Here is a 12,502-nt window from a genome sequence, read left to right on the forward strand (position 1 = left end):
TTCACTCGTGGAATCCAGTAAATACCGCCATCTACTGGCGAGACACTCCTACTTCAGCATTTGAAAAAGTGTCAAATAATAAATAAAACGAAAAGTTTACTGAATCACAGATACTTTGAAATTTTTAATAGTTTCAGTACAGACGCTCTAAATAATAATAATAATAAATAACCACAAATCACTGAACGCACCGTTTTCGCTCTTTACAGAAGCGTTACTTCCGCTTAGCAACCAGTGCGCGAGACAAACTTGCTTAGCAACGGGAAATATGGCAGACGAGCGGCATAAGATTCGACGGACCAAACGGATTTTTATAAACCAAATAGATTCATACTCGTCCAAACATATCGCCAAGGTAAGATAAATATTAGTTTAAGTGCTTTTGAAGTGAAGTTTTTAAGTGTTAATGTAATTTGTCATATCCTCCCTCAGTATCTGTCCACATGTTCTGCTGGAGACTCCTTTGAAGAAGAGCCTGGAACAGGAGAGCGCTTTCAGATTGTAGGGACTGTTATCAGTAAAGATGAGAAAAGGAGAAGGTTTGCTCTGGAAGAATACTCGGTAAGTTTTCACAGAAAAAAAGGCTGCTCAGAAGATATGGCATGGCTCTCAAATACAGTTGTATGCAAAAAATTTGGCCACCCCTGCCCTAATTACACATAATCTGTGAAGTTAATACAACAACAACAACAACAAAAGGTTAATGCACAATTACTTTATATTTGTTGAAATTAAAACAGAAAAAAGTAAGATTAAATAATAAGTAATACAAGTAAATTTGGTATGTGCAGATGTGTCAGAACGTAATTAAATCATTAGGCCTTAACTGACTCATTAGGACTTGTTGCTCAGGTCAGAAATTGTCATTATGAATGATCAACTGATGAGCATAATGAATATTCAAGCCTTGGGTTATAACCTTTAACAACAATATCTAGATAATCCAGAGACTTTCTGGAAACAAGGCCTGTGGACTGATGAAATAAAAATGACCACATTCACCAAAGGTATGTTGGGAGATAAAAAAAAAGAGTTGAACATATGATTAAAGACTGTTAGACGGAAGAACGGATCCCAGTAAATGTCAGCAAAATTCCGAAAGGATATGTGACAGAGTCAGTCAAGAAACTGAAGCGGAAAAGAGATTGGCTTTGAAAACAGGACAGTGATCCAGAAGATACCTCAAAATCCACCATCAGCTACTTCAAGAAATGCCACGTGATGTAAATCTTTTCTGGACGATTCAAACGCTTCAGCTTCACCAGAAGTAAGATGTTTGGAGAATCAGGAGACCATGAGCCAGGGTATAGTGAAAGAGATGGTAATTTTTTATGTGCGCAGAGACACCCTGGGCACTACAGCGTTTCGTAGTCTCAATCTTAGTCTAAATAAAAGTTGGGTACAGTTGACTTTCATACTCAGATGTACATGCAAGCAACATACCAAAGGCCAGTTAAGGAAAACATGAGAGAAAACCACAAGACAAATGTCAAAACAACTTAACAAAAACACAGTCAAGGACAGAAACCCAAAAACTTCATGAGACCATGAGTAAGCAAAAATCACATTGAACTGAGCTTAAATGATTGAATCATAATCATGGAAAATAAGGAAAAATATTTCATGAAGGTGAAGTTTTTGGAGTGGCCCTCAAAGTCTGCAGACTTGAACGTCATTGGAAATCATGCTGTGCATGCAAGACAGCCTGAGAATATCTTAGAAACAGATGCGTTCATCTTTGGAAAAAATGATGAATCTGAATTTTACGTGCTGTTGACTTCTAATTCATCCGAAAATTCACAGTGTAAGTTGAATGCATGGAAGGAAAACTTGCAATTTGAAGTTTCGGTTGAGGATTGAAAAGCAGCTTGTACTAAGGCTCACACTATGTCTATAAAATACACGCCTCAGAATTATACAGTGTAAATGGTTAGTGCGGACATGTGTAGCACCGGTGGAATTAAATAGATATAATAAAAACATAACAGACGTGTACAAAATGTACGGAAGCTAGAGGAACTTTGTTCACTGTATTTGGCAACGCAGAAAGATTAAATTATTTTGGGAAGAGGTAAGAGTCATAATTGAGAAGATTATTTCAAAACAAATTTTACTGGACCCTAAGCTTTTTCTGTTGGGCTTATACCTAGAGAAACATAATTATAGTAGAAATGAGCGAGCATTTATATAGACCTCAGCTTGCTTCATGCCAATAAATGTGTAGCTCTGTTGTGGACAAAGATTCATAGACCAAGTACTCTCAATGAATAAGACAGATGTTGTCAAGCCTTCCATTAGAAAGGATAACTTACATATTAAAGGCTAAACAGCAAGTATTTGAAAACATACGGAGCCCTTTCATTGATTATATTAAGGATTTAACAGATGAAGAAGTGGATGACTAATCTTTGCGGACAATGCGGGTTCCGACCTTGTAGAATTGATATACTCTTCAACATATATTTGTTTCATTTTGCATTCATTAGGATTATAATAGTCAATTATGAATAGATTACCATTTGTTAAAAGAGGAGGAGCATTCTTGTTCTGAGTGTTTTTTTGTTTGTTTGTTTGTTTTAGGGTATATATACAGCGATCTTATGGTTGTATGGAATTTGAATGAATGTATATGAATGTAAAAGGCTGTATTTCAAAGTGTTCAAAAGTGGGAAAAATATTGTGGGGAAAAAAGAAACAGACGCATTCTATAAGGAAGAGTGGGTGAAACTTCCTAAAACAAGAACAGAAAGGTTCCTAGCTGGCTACAAAAAGCATTTGTAAGCTGTGGTATCTGCCACAATGGCTGTTACTAAGTACTGACCTAGTGGGGTGTCCCAACGTTTGCAAATGCCACAATTACTTGCAGAAAAATGTTTATTTATATATTTTTATAGGCTGTATTGAAACCAGTAGATGCTCAAAATGATTGATATCATATACCCACTGGTTTCACCACAGCCTCAGAAGCCAAAATGTTCTGTTTCTCTGGAAATGTGTACACACACACACATACACACACTTTTAAAATTCATAATGTTTGCTGTTTGATGTTTGATTCTTACTTTTTTGGACTGTCACATGATCAGGTATGGACAGTCTTAGTTATACTAATATTGTGCAGGCATGTGACGTCCATAACACAGCAGATATCCATTATATGACCGTTCCAACATGCTCATTTCAGGCCTTGAAGCGAGACGAGCTCCTACAACACCTGATGGATTGTGACGTTATTGTGTACAACATCTCAGAAGATGCTGAAGAGATTGATGAAGCAACCTGGGCTGTTTCAGGTGACACCTCCGTATTTACAGGATTCATTAGCACGAGTCAGCTCTCTTCCATACAGTGTGAAATGTTGGTGTGCGCTTTTGTTTTTCTTTATCACAGCCCTCCACAGTGAAACTGAACACTTTACATTTCCCAAGATGTTCATTTTGGTGTCAACGTTGATGACTTGGGCAAGGACTAAACCAGCTGATCCTGTAAGTGCTTGTCCCTGTAAAATTCACATGATTTTACAAACAGTTACTTCCTAAATTCTTTTATTACAAGTAACAATTACAGTTACAGGTGACATTCTTCCTAACTTTACTTCTTAGGATCTTCCTGAAATTCCAGTGAAGGAAGAAGACTACACACGGAAGAGGCCACATCCAAACTTCAGAGAACACGCTAGTGCAGAGAAGCTCGTGTTGAAATTGGGGAAAATGGTTAGAAATAAATTAATGTTAGAGTTTGTCACAGTTTAAGCTGTTTTTATGTTAGTTTTGTGAAAATTAACATACAGTGGTGTTGAAAGCTTGTGAACCCTTTAGAATTTTCTATATATCTGCATAAATATGTCATATTGGATCATGTTCCTCCATAAATAAATGACCAAGTATAATATTTTTGCCTCATTTGTTTAATCGGGTTCTTTTGATCTACTTTTAAGACTTGTGTGATAATCCGATGATGTTTTAGCTCATATTCATGCAGAAATATAGCAAATTCTAAAGGGTTCACAAACTTTCAAGCACCACTGTACATAATCTTAATTTTAAATAATCTTCTCCTTCAGCAAAAGACCAAGCTGCGCACTTACGTTGTCGGTGCAGGCATGCAGTACGGCATGGGAGAAGGCATCTTCCACTTCTTCTTTAAGGTATTATAATTTTGGATATGAACATGGTCGTCTTTTCTATTCGGCAGCGCTATTTCAGCGTAGCAAAATCACAAAAGAAAATTCACTTTCGGCAGAAAGTGTTTTTCCTCTTAACCCAAAACGTCATGGTGGTCCATAAGTGCAAAACACATCACCAAATGTCACTAAAAACACAACAGCAAATCAAAAAATGAATATGGAAAGTAGTCCTTAGTGAACATCACATGGTCGTTGCTGATTGGACGCAGGGCAAAAGAATAGCATTTTTTCAGTCTGTTGTCTAGCTAGCTTAGAGAAAACATTGTACTTGCTTATGTTATTATAGTGAGGGGTGATTCTTATATTTATTTATTTATTTATTTATTTATTTATTTATTGCGTAACCCCTGTGTTTTCAGCACTCACGGTCTCATATTACTGCCGTGCAAAGTTGACGTTATATCTACGTCAAATAAAAATAAGCACGAATAGAAGCATCATTAGATTCATTTAGGGTCATATTTGTATTCATTTAGGATGTTTGCTGTAAACAACCCCCAGCAATCCTTTTTCACGGTGTCTCAGACTTACACGCAGCAACAAGCTTGCGATTTCCAATAAGCAGCTACAGCATGCTTTCCGTTTTGAGTTAATGTTCATGTGTTGTGAATTCAAACAGTCCTTTCACTTGTCGCATCATGTGAAATAACACAAGGGAAGAAAAATTGGCACCGGTTATGGTGCCAAAATTGTCACCATAATGTTACAGCAGTCACCTAGACTGTGATGTTTAGCTCCTGTTTATAGATTACAGTAAGTCACACAGTGTCCTAAACCACATGAGTAGGTCTGTGTGTGATGTTTTCAGAAATGATTTCGGGTGAGACATACTTGTAGTACTTCCATTAGTTTCGTAGCTCTGGTGCAGAAATGTCTGGGCTGATCGACTAAGAGAAAAGTGTTTAGATTATTATTATTTATTTTTCTGTCAAACTGATTGCTGCATATGAATTATCTTAGGCATGCTGGCTTGGTGAGATGAGGAGCATCCCTATACCGGAGCCAAGCACTAATGTCCTTCCTACCATCCATGTCCACGATCTGGCTGGGTCAGTGGAATTAATTATAGTTCGAGTTTATTTTAAAAAAACATCATAGCGTAACACACAAGTGTATAAACGAAGGCGTTTTTGCACATTGTACATTTTCATCACGTAACGCGTTCCTGGTATCCAGTGTTGACTGTGTAACGTGTGTTCTCCAGCATAGTGCAAAACGTCATCGATCGCAAACCCAAAACGCACTACATAATCGCTGTGGATGACTCCCACAATTCTTTGGAAGAAATTGTAATGGTAAAAGCTCTGTATAAACCTTGTCTTCTTAAACAAGCTAGTTTTGTCTCTGATTGAATCAGTCACCATTACCCTTCATCCACCAGGCCATTGCACATGTGCTGGGTTATGGAGTGGTTCAGGAAGTCCCTAATGACAGTGAGCTCCTCACAAAGGAATTTACGGTATATCTTTATGGACAAGATTCACATAAGCACGGGTTTTGTTCAGCTGAAACTTGTACTTGACTGTTTTGTATTGTGCTTTCATTTCCCTAAGCGATCCGATCTAGCTTGCCTAAGTGTAAACATCCTCATCGAGACAGTTCTGCTGAAGATGCGGCTGAACGTGCGCTGGGTGTGTGAATCTGGACTTGTTGAGAACATCGACCGTGTTGTGGAGGAGTACAGACAGACCAGACGGCTTCTAGTAAGTGTATAGCTACATGCATTGATTTACACAGAAACTGTTATTTCACCTGTATGGTGAATCGCTAATTAACCGCAGTGTATAGCATATGATTTACTGCCTTCTTTCCAGCCGATCAAGATTTGTCTCCTCGGTCCGCCAGCGGTCGGGAAGAGTTCTGTCGCAGCACAACTGTGTAAACATTACAAACTCCGTTATATTGGCGTCACGGAGGCGGTTGAGGAGAAAATAAAACATTTGGTCAGTGTGACTTGAAGTTCTTTGCCGTTACGACCACTGTTTATGTTTTAAAGTGTGCTTTTACATTTACATTTATATTTATTCATTTAGCAGACGCTTTTATCCAAAGCGACTTACAAATGAGAGAAATACAAGCAAAAGTACAAGTTTTTATTTCCATAATCAGGACAAATGTTATCTATAAGGTCATGTTATATATGTGTACTATTCATATAGGAGGAAATGCTTCAACAGAGCAAGGAGTTTAATGACACTGCGGAAACTTTACAGGCGATTCAGGAACAGCTCAGCACTCTGAAGCATGTTCGTTCCCAGACTCAAGGTCTAGTTTTTTTTTCTCTCTCTCGTTTTTTTTTCTCTCTCTTTATAAAAGAGGTTTTTAGATGTGAAACATCTTGTACCTCAATCACGTAAAGACTCACAGCTAAAGACAGGATTCGACCAATCCATGAAAGATTGCACTCACTCAGCGGGTCTCAAACAGAGCTACAAATTCCGGCCAGATGTATAAAAGTTTTGTCAAAACTGATTTTCTTCATACTTGCATTCATATATGTTATCATATACAGCTGCTCTACACTACCGGTCTAAAGTTTGTGGACACTCGACTGAAATGTTTCTCATGATCTTAAAAACCTTTCGATCTGAAGGTGTGTGATTAAATGTGTGAAATCGGTGTTGTAGACAAATTATAATCGCACCAACATATTCATTTCTTTCATTAGAAAACTAACATTTTATTTACAAAAAAATAGTTTTTTTAAATGGACGACCCGGAGCGAAATATTCCGAAAAGCAGCCAATAAGTGACCAGCGTAGGTGGGAGCTCCTTTAATACTGTTTAAAAAGCATCTCAGGGAAATTCCTCAAGAAATCGATTGAGAAAACGCCAAGAATACATTTCTGGAAATTCTAGGCAAAAAAGACGTCTACTTTGAAGATGCTAAAATATTAAATTATTCTGATTTATTTTGGATTTTTTTTTCTTCGCAACATAATTCGATAGTTCCACTTGTGTTACTCCAGAGTTTTGATGACTGTATTATTATTATTATTATTATTATTATTATTATTATTATAAAATGTGGAGAGAAAAAAAAAAATATAGAATGAGTGTGTGTAAACTTTTGACCGGTAGTGCATGTTCAGCCTACAGCACTCAACGCTCACAGAGTGTGTGAATACCACATTTAGCAAAAGTGAGCTAGTTAGCCGATGTGGACTTCCCTATAATGACGAAGAGATTCTCCTCCTCCGTATGACACACCCTGGGATCCTTTAACCAATCGCTAGGCTTTTGTGCTCTTAAATGCTTTGAGGCACTCTTCAGAACAGTTCGAGGGGTTGTGTGCGAGATAAATATATGCATGGTTTAATTTTTTTATCAGTGTAAGTGGAATCAAGAGTTTGGGGGAAAGTACATGAGGATCACAGTCTATTTTGCTGACTTAAATTTTTTTCTCTTCTGAAGTAATGCGAGTCATTTTAACCATGTTTAAACTCTAGTTAAGTTTGTGTTGTGTGGTGAAACCAGAAATTCGTTCCCAAATATGGCAAGCACAACAGAACAATTATGTCTGAAACACTAGGATCCGAAGTAAAAAGATGCTCTGTGATCATGGAAGTATGCTTCAATATTCTTAACAATTTATATCACACAGGATTTAAACAGAAGGCAATGTGTTTGTCTGTGTGTGTGTGTGTGTGTGTGTGTGTGTGTGTGTGTGTGTGTGTAGGTCAGCCTGAAGACCAGAATATTTTGCGCCTCATCAAAGAGAAGCTTTACTCAAAGCCTTGTAGAAATCAGGGGTTTGTTTTGGACGGTTACCCCTGTACACACGAGCAAGCTAACAAACTTTTCAGTGGTGAGGCACTGAAATACAGAGGCAGTGACATATTTATAATTTTCATTTTACATTAGTATAACATGTTCAACATGTCTCAGATGAGGAGAAGGACCCGGGGAACTCCAGATCTCATTTACTGCCACACGATGAAAAGATAAAACCAGGTACGTTTTTGAAGCATCTTGTTGAAGCATTTTTAGATTCTTAAAGAAAAGTTTCCCATCACGCCAAATGGAGTTGAAGATGAAATATCACCGCTTTATCTTCGGCGTTTGTAATTTGATGTTTGCTTTGTGACTACGTTTACATGGACAGCAGTAATCTAATTATTGACCTTACTCTGAGTAAGATAATATTCTGATTAAGGTGTTTACATGAGTCGCTTTTAGAATACTCGTCATGTTCCCGTTTTACATGTTTTAGAACATAATTAGATTAACAGCCCGCGTCATTACGTCACCGCGCCACGCTGTCCGACGTCCCTCCAGAATTTCACATATCAACATACAGTTCGTCTTCGTTATGGTACGGTATACAGTTTTGGGCGTTTTTATTTATTTATTTTTTTACGAACGCTTTAAGTGCAGTTAATTATTTGTCATGTTAATAGATGACTGCTTGGAGCCATGGGCTGAGTCCCAAACTGTGTACTTAACGTCTATATAGTAACTGAGATACATGTATTTTTCCCCACTCCAGGACTGTAGTAGGCAAGTATGCGGCTTGGGACGCAGCCGAACTCTCTTGTTCGCCGTAAAACGTAAAACTGCCGTATGTGATCGTGTCCTGTCGCAAAATGTGGTGAAAACTCTCACACGACGTTCATAATGTGATTAAGGTGTTTACATGTTTGTAATACACGTCCATAATGCGACTAAAACAGGAGTACTCCACCTGTCTTAATTCGATTATTGCTTACTTCGATTATGACCTTAAATTGATTAAGGTAATTAAAAATTGCTGTGTACATGGTAGTTTCTTAATCAAAGTACGGTCTTAATCGGGTTAAGAGTGGATTATTGCTGTCCATGTAAACGCACTAACTGATAAACTGGACGCTGTAAGCTTCCCTTACTTGTCAGCTACATTAGCCTTATTGTGCCAGTGAAAACGTGAGGATCTGCACTCTTTCTTTAAGTTTGTGATGGATCAACAATATAAGTGAAATATCACAGCTTTATTTCAAATAGCCAACTTAAAATCCTGCTGTCATAAATACTTTAAGCACTTGCAAGCGTGTTCACCATTTTTCCTCACAGAGTACGTCTTTTCACTCGATGCTACTGATGAGTTTCTGAAAGAACGAGCCCGGAACCTTCCGCAGTCCGTAGCGCAGGAGATGCACTACACCCAGGACGAGTTTCTGCAGCGACTGTCCATGTTCAGAGATGCAAACATGGGGGAAGAAACGGTGCTCGAATATTTCGATGAGCTGGAGATCCACCCTGAACACATCGGTGAGGATATTATCCAAAGATATTATCAAAGTAACAGACGTATCAATGAAACCTGTTTTACGGTTTTTAGTAAATCCATATCATGATGTTTTATATATATATATATATATATATATATATATATATATATATATATATATATATATATATATATATATATATTAATGAAAGTGTCATTGATGGCAAATTGCTGTGGTAAAAGAGGAATAAAACACTTCAGAACATGCTGCAATTGTCAGCTATTGGAAAATAGTTGCAGAAAATAGTCGCAAAATTGCAACTGTTGGAAAATAGTCAACATCTCGGTGGTAAGAGTAACTCCACTTCGCTTCGGTCGGCATCACACCACGCCATCGTTGATTATTTTACTACACCGGCACAAATGTTTATTCTTTACATGCAGTATAGCACTTTTAACAATAGATGTCACAAAGGCAACAAAGGCAAACAAAAAACACCTTAAAACTTTAAGAAAGCTAAATCTCAAAAAGACTAACCTCATCTACTCTGGTGGACAGCACATAATGGAATTAAAATAGGAATAATAAATTATAGAGTGTGTGTGTGTGTGCAGTGAGAGTAACAGAGAAACAGAGAATCCCTAAGGCATGAGAAGTCTATTAGAAACAGTAAGAAACAAATAAGAACGTTATGAAGAGCCGAAAGGCCTGCAGGGATTAACAGTAAGTGTTGAATCCTCAGAGATCAACAGCGTGAATGACCCTGAAAATGAAGCTGTGATTAAGAAAATAATCGAGGTGGTGGGAGTGCCGAGGAACTACGGCCCGACAGCTGAGGAACAGGCGGAACAGGAGAGGAAGCAAGCTGTGGAGAAGCAGCAGCGCATCATGCAGGCCACAGCCGAGCGTGTACTCAGAGAGGCCGAGGAGGAGGCCAGGATGACTGCTCTGCTGGAGGAATGGGTAAGACACACTGCTATGACTGAAAAGACCATTAGCATAGCACAGTGGAAGTGATTACCGTACATATCTACTGTGTGTTAACGCAAGGATCTACCGTGTGTGAGAAGAATTTCAGCTTTAAGCAGATGAAATGATTGGCAACATACGTGTGTATATTTTAGATACACAGCAAGGTTAACATCTGTTCATAATGTCCATGCAGGCTGAAGCTCTTTTGTCCCTTTTAGAACAGGAACATGATGAAGGTGAAAAAGCAGGAGGATGAGTTACTGGAGGCACGATCTCTTCCACTGAGACACTACCTGATGAAGTATGTCATGCCCACTCTCAGAAACGGGCTTGTGGCGTGCAGCCAGGTGAACCCTGATGATCCCATCGACTTTCTGGTACCTCTGGACTTTTTCCTTCTTTTTTTCTTTCTCTCTTTGTTAAACATTTATATATTTATAGAATGTACCATATTTTTAGTCGCTACTCATGCTTCATTGTGAACTCTGACTGTGTGTGTATGTGTGAACTGTGTGTGTGTGTGTGTGTATGTGTGTGTGTGTTTCAGGCTGAATATCTTTTACGAAACAACACAGAAGACTAGTCTGCCCTTCACTGGACCTCCAATGTTTTAATTTAATTTAACACAACACAATTTCTTTTCCTTCGGCAAATAAATAAATAAATATAAGCTTTGTCCCAAATTGTGTACTTTGCATAATTTTAGTGCAAGTAGCATGTCAACACTGTGACATTTCATGAAAACTAGTGCACTCTTAGCCCTGCGACGGACTGGCATCCCACCCAGGGTGTATTCTCACCGCAAACCCGCTGTTCCTGGAATAGGCTCCGGATCCACCGTGACCAGGATAAAGCTTTTACTCAAAGTGAGTGAATGAGTGAGTGAAAACATGATGTATTTACTATATAACCGTTAAAACATTACGTGTGGAATTGAATTCGGGACACTTTTTCTCCTCTGTGGTAGCCTCATGTATTTTTTAATGGCTGAAGCATCGAGCAAGAACTATAATTTCTCATTTCTACTCAGTGAAAAATAGTGTTTGATTCAAGATGTCCCGACCCTGATTACTACGCTCCCATCACGTCACATATTTCACACACTTCAGATATTTACAGTGTTTAGACCTGTGGTTCTCATAGCCTCCCAGGGCTGTGTGAGGCATAACCAGGCAGGCTTATTATTATTCTTTTAATGTACTTACAGTAGTAGAAATCACAACCCACCATTATCAAAGTTATTATATTTATTATTGTGCTGTTTTATAGTTTGACTGGTCACTTGAATTAAATGGGTTCAATTCAAACCTTAATAACTCAATTATCAACATCAATAAAATATTATTCTACACAGTCATGAAATAAATCTGTACTGATTGAGTTGTCAGTGAAACAGATTGGAGTAGAGCATAAAAATTCCTTCCTTATTTATCTATTTAATTCTGACTCCTACAAATCAATCTTGATTCCACTTCGTCTTTTGGTGATATGCGTCATAAACATTTACCTGTATACCTGTATTACCTATATTACCTGTATAAATGTGATGGAGGGTGCTGTGTTTGTGCAACCGCACAGACGAGGTGGCCGAGTGGTTAAGGCGATGGACTGCTAATCCATTGTGCTCTGCACGCGTGGGTTCGAATCCCATCCTCGTCGGAAAGCGCTTTTTAATTTAAACCCAGATCACAACTTCCGGTCTTCGTAGTACATTTTTACATTAAGCACCACTGTACAAATTCGTATTGCTGTGCTTCTCCGACAATGAGAAACATAATCTATTCAGTATTCAATATTAATTCAGTAATACTATTGAAGTGGCAATGTGCCGCTGGAGATATTGAGAAATTAGATTGGATTTGAATTAATCGGATTTCAGTTTTAAAAAAAAACAGGATGTGGTGGCTGAGCTGTTAAGGTGATAGACTGATAATACATTATTCTCTGCATATGTGCACTGAAAAAAAAGCTTTGTGAATTTACTTCAATAGTAGGGTTTTAAGGTGCTGAAAATAAACGAAACAAAAAGCTAACTGAATCAGAGATACTTGACCGTTTTAGTACTTTTCAGTACAGACTTTCTCATTAAAAATAGCAGTAGTAGAAGACCCAGAAGACACATCTTTAGAAGACTAAA

At 38.0% G+C, this 12,502-nt stretch overlaps 1 protein-coding gene and 1 non-coding gene across 2 annotated transcripts; both read left to right on the forward strand.

The window, feature by feature from the left end:
• Positions 1-214: 214 nt before the first annotated feature.
• On the forward strand, positions 215-11,048 carry ak7a (adenylate kinase 7a). Its single transcript, XM_053614225.1, has 18 exons — positions 215-355; positions 433-561; positions 3,185-3,293; positions 3,391-3,485; positions 3,603-3,713; positions 4,064-4,147; positions 5,147-5,235; positions 5,391-5,481; positions 5,568-5,645; positions 5,740-5,889; positions 6,001-6,129; positions 6,346-6,451; positions 7,866-7,994; positions 8,075-8,140; positions 9,236-9,433; positions 10,136-10,356; positions 10,584-10,742; positions 10,913-11,048. Exons 1-18 carry the CDS (start codon positions 269-271, stop codon positions 10,946-10,948), a joined length of 2,067 nt encoding a protein of 688 aa, XP_053470200.1. The 5' UTR covers positions 215-268; the 3' UTR covers positions 10,949-11,048.
• Positions 11,049-11,942: 894 nt separating this feature from the next.
• On the forward strand, positions 11,943-12,024 carry trnas-gcu (transfer RNA serine (anticodon GCU)). Its single transcript has one exon. It is a non-coding gene; the product is annotated as a tRNA-Ser (tRNA).
• Positions 12,025-12,502: the final 478 nt, after the last annotated feature.

This window comes from Ictalurus furcatus, chromosome 25 (genome assembly GCF_023375685.1).
Source record: "Ictalurus furcatus strain D&B chromosome 25, Billie_1.0, whole genome shotgun sequence".
Taxonomy (NCBI): Eukaryota; Metazoa; Chordata; class Actinopteri; order Siluriformes; family Ictaluridae; genus Ictalurus; species Ictalurus furcatus.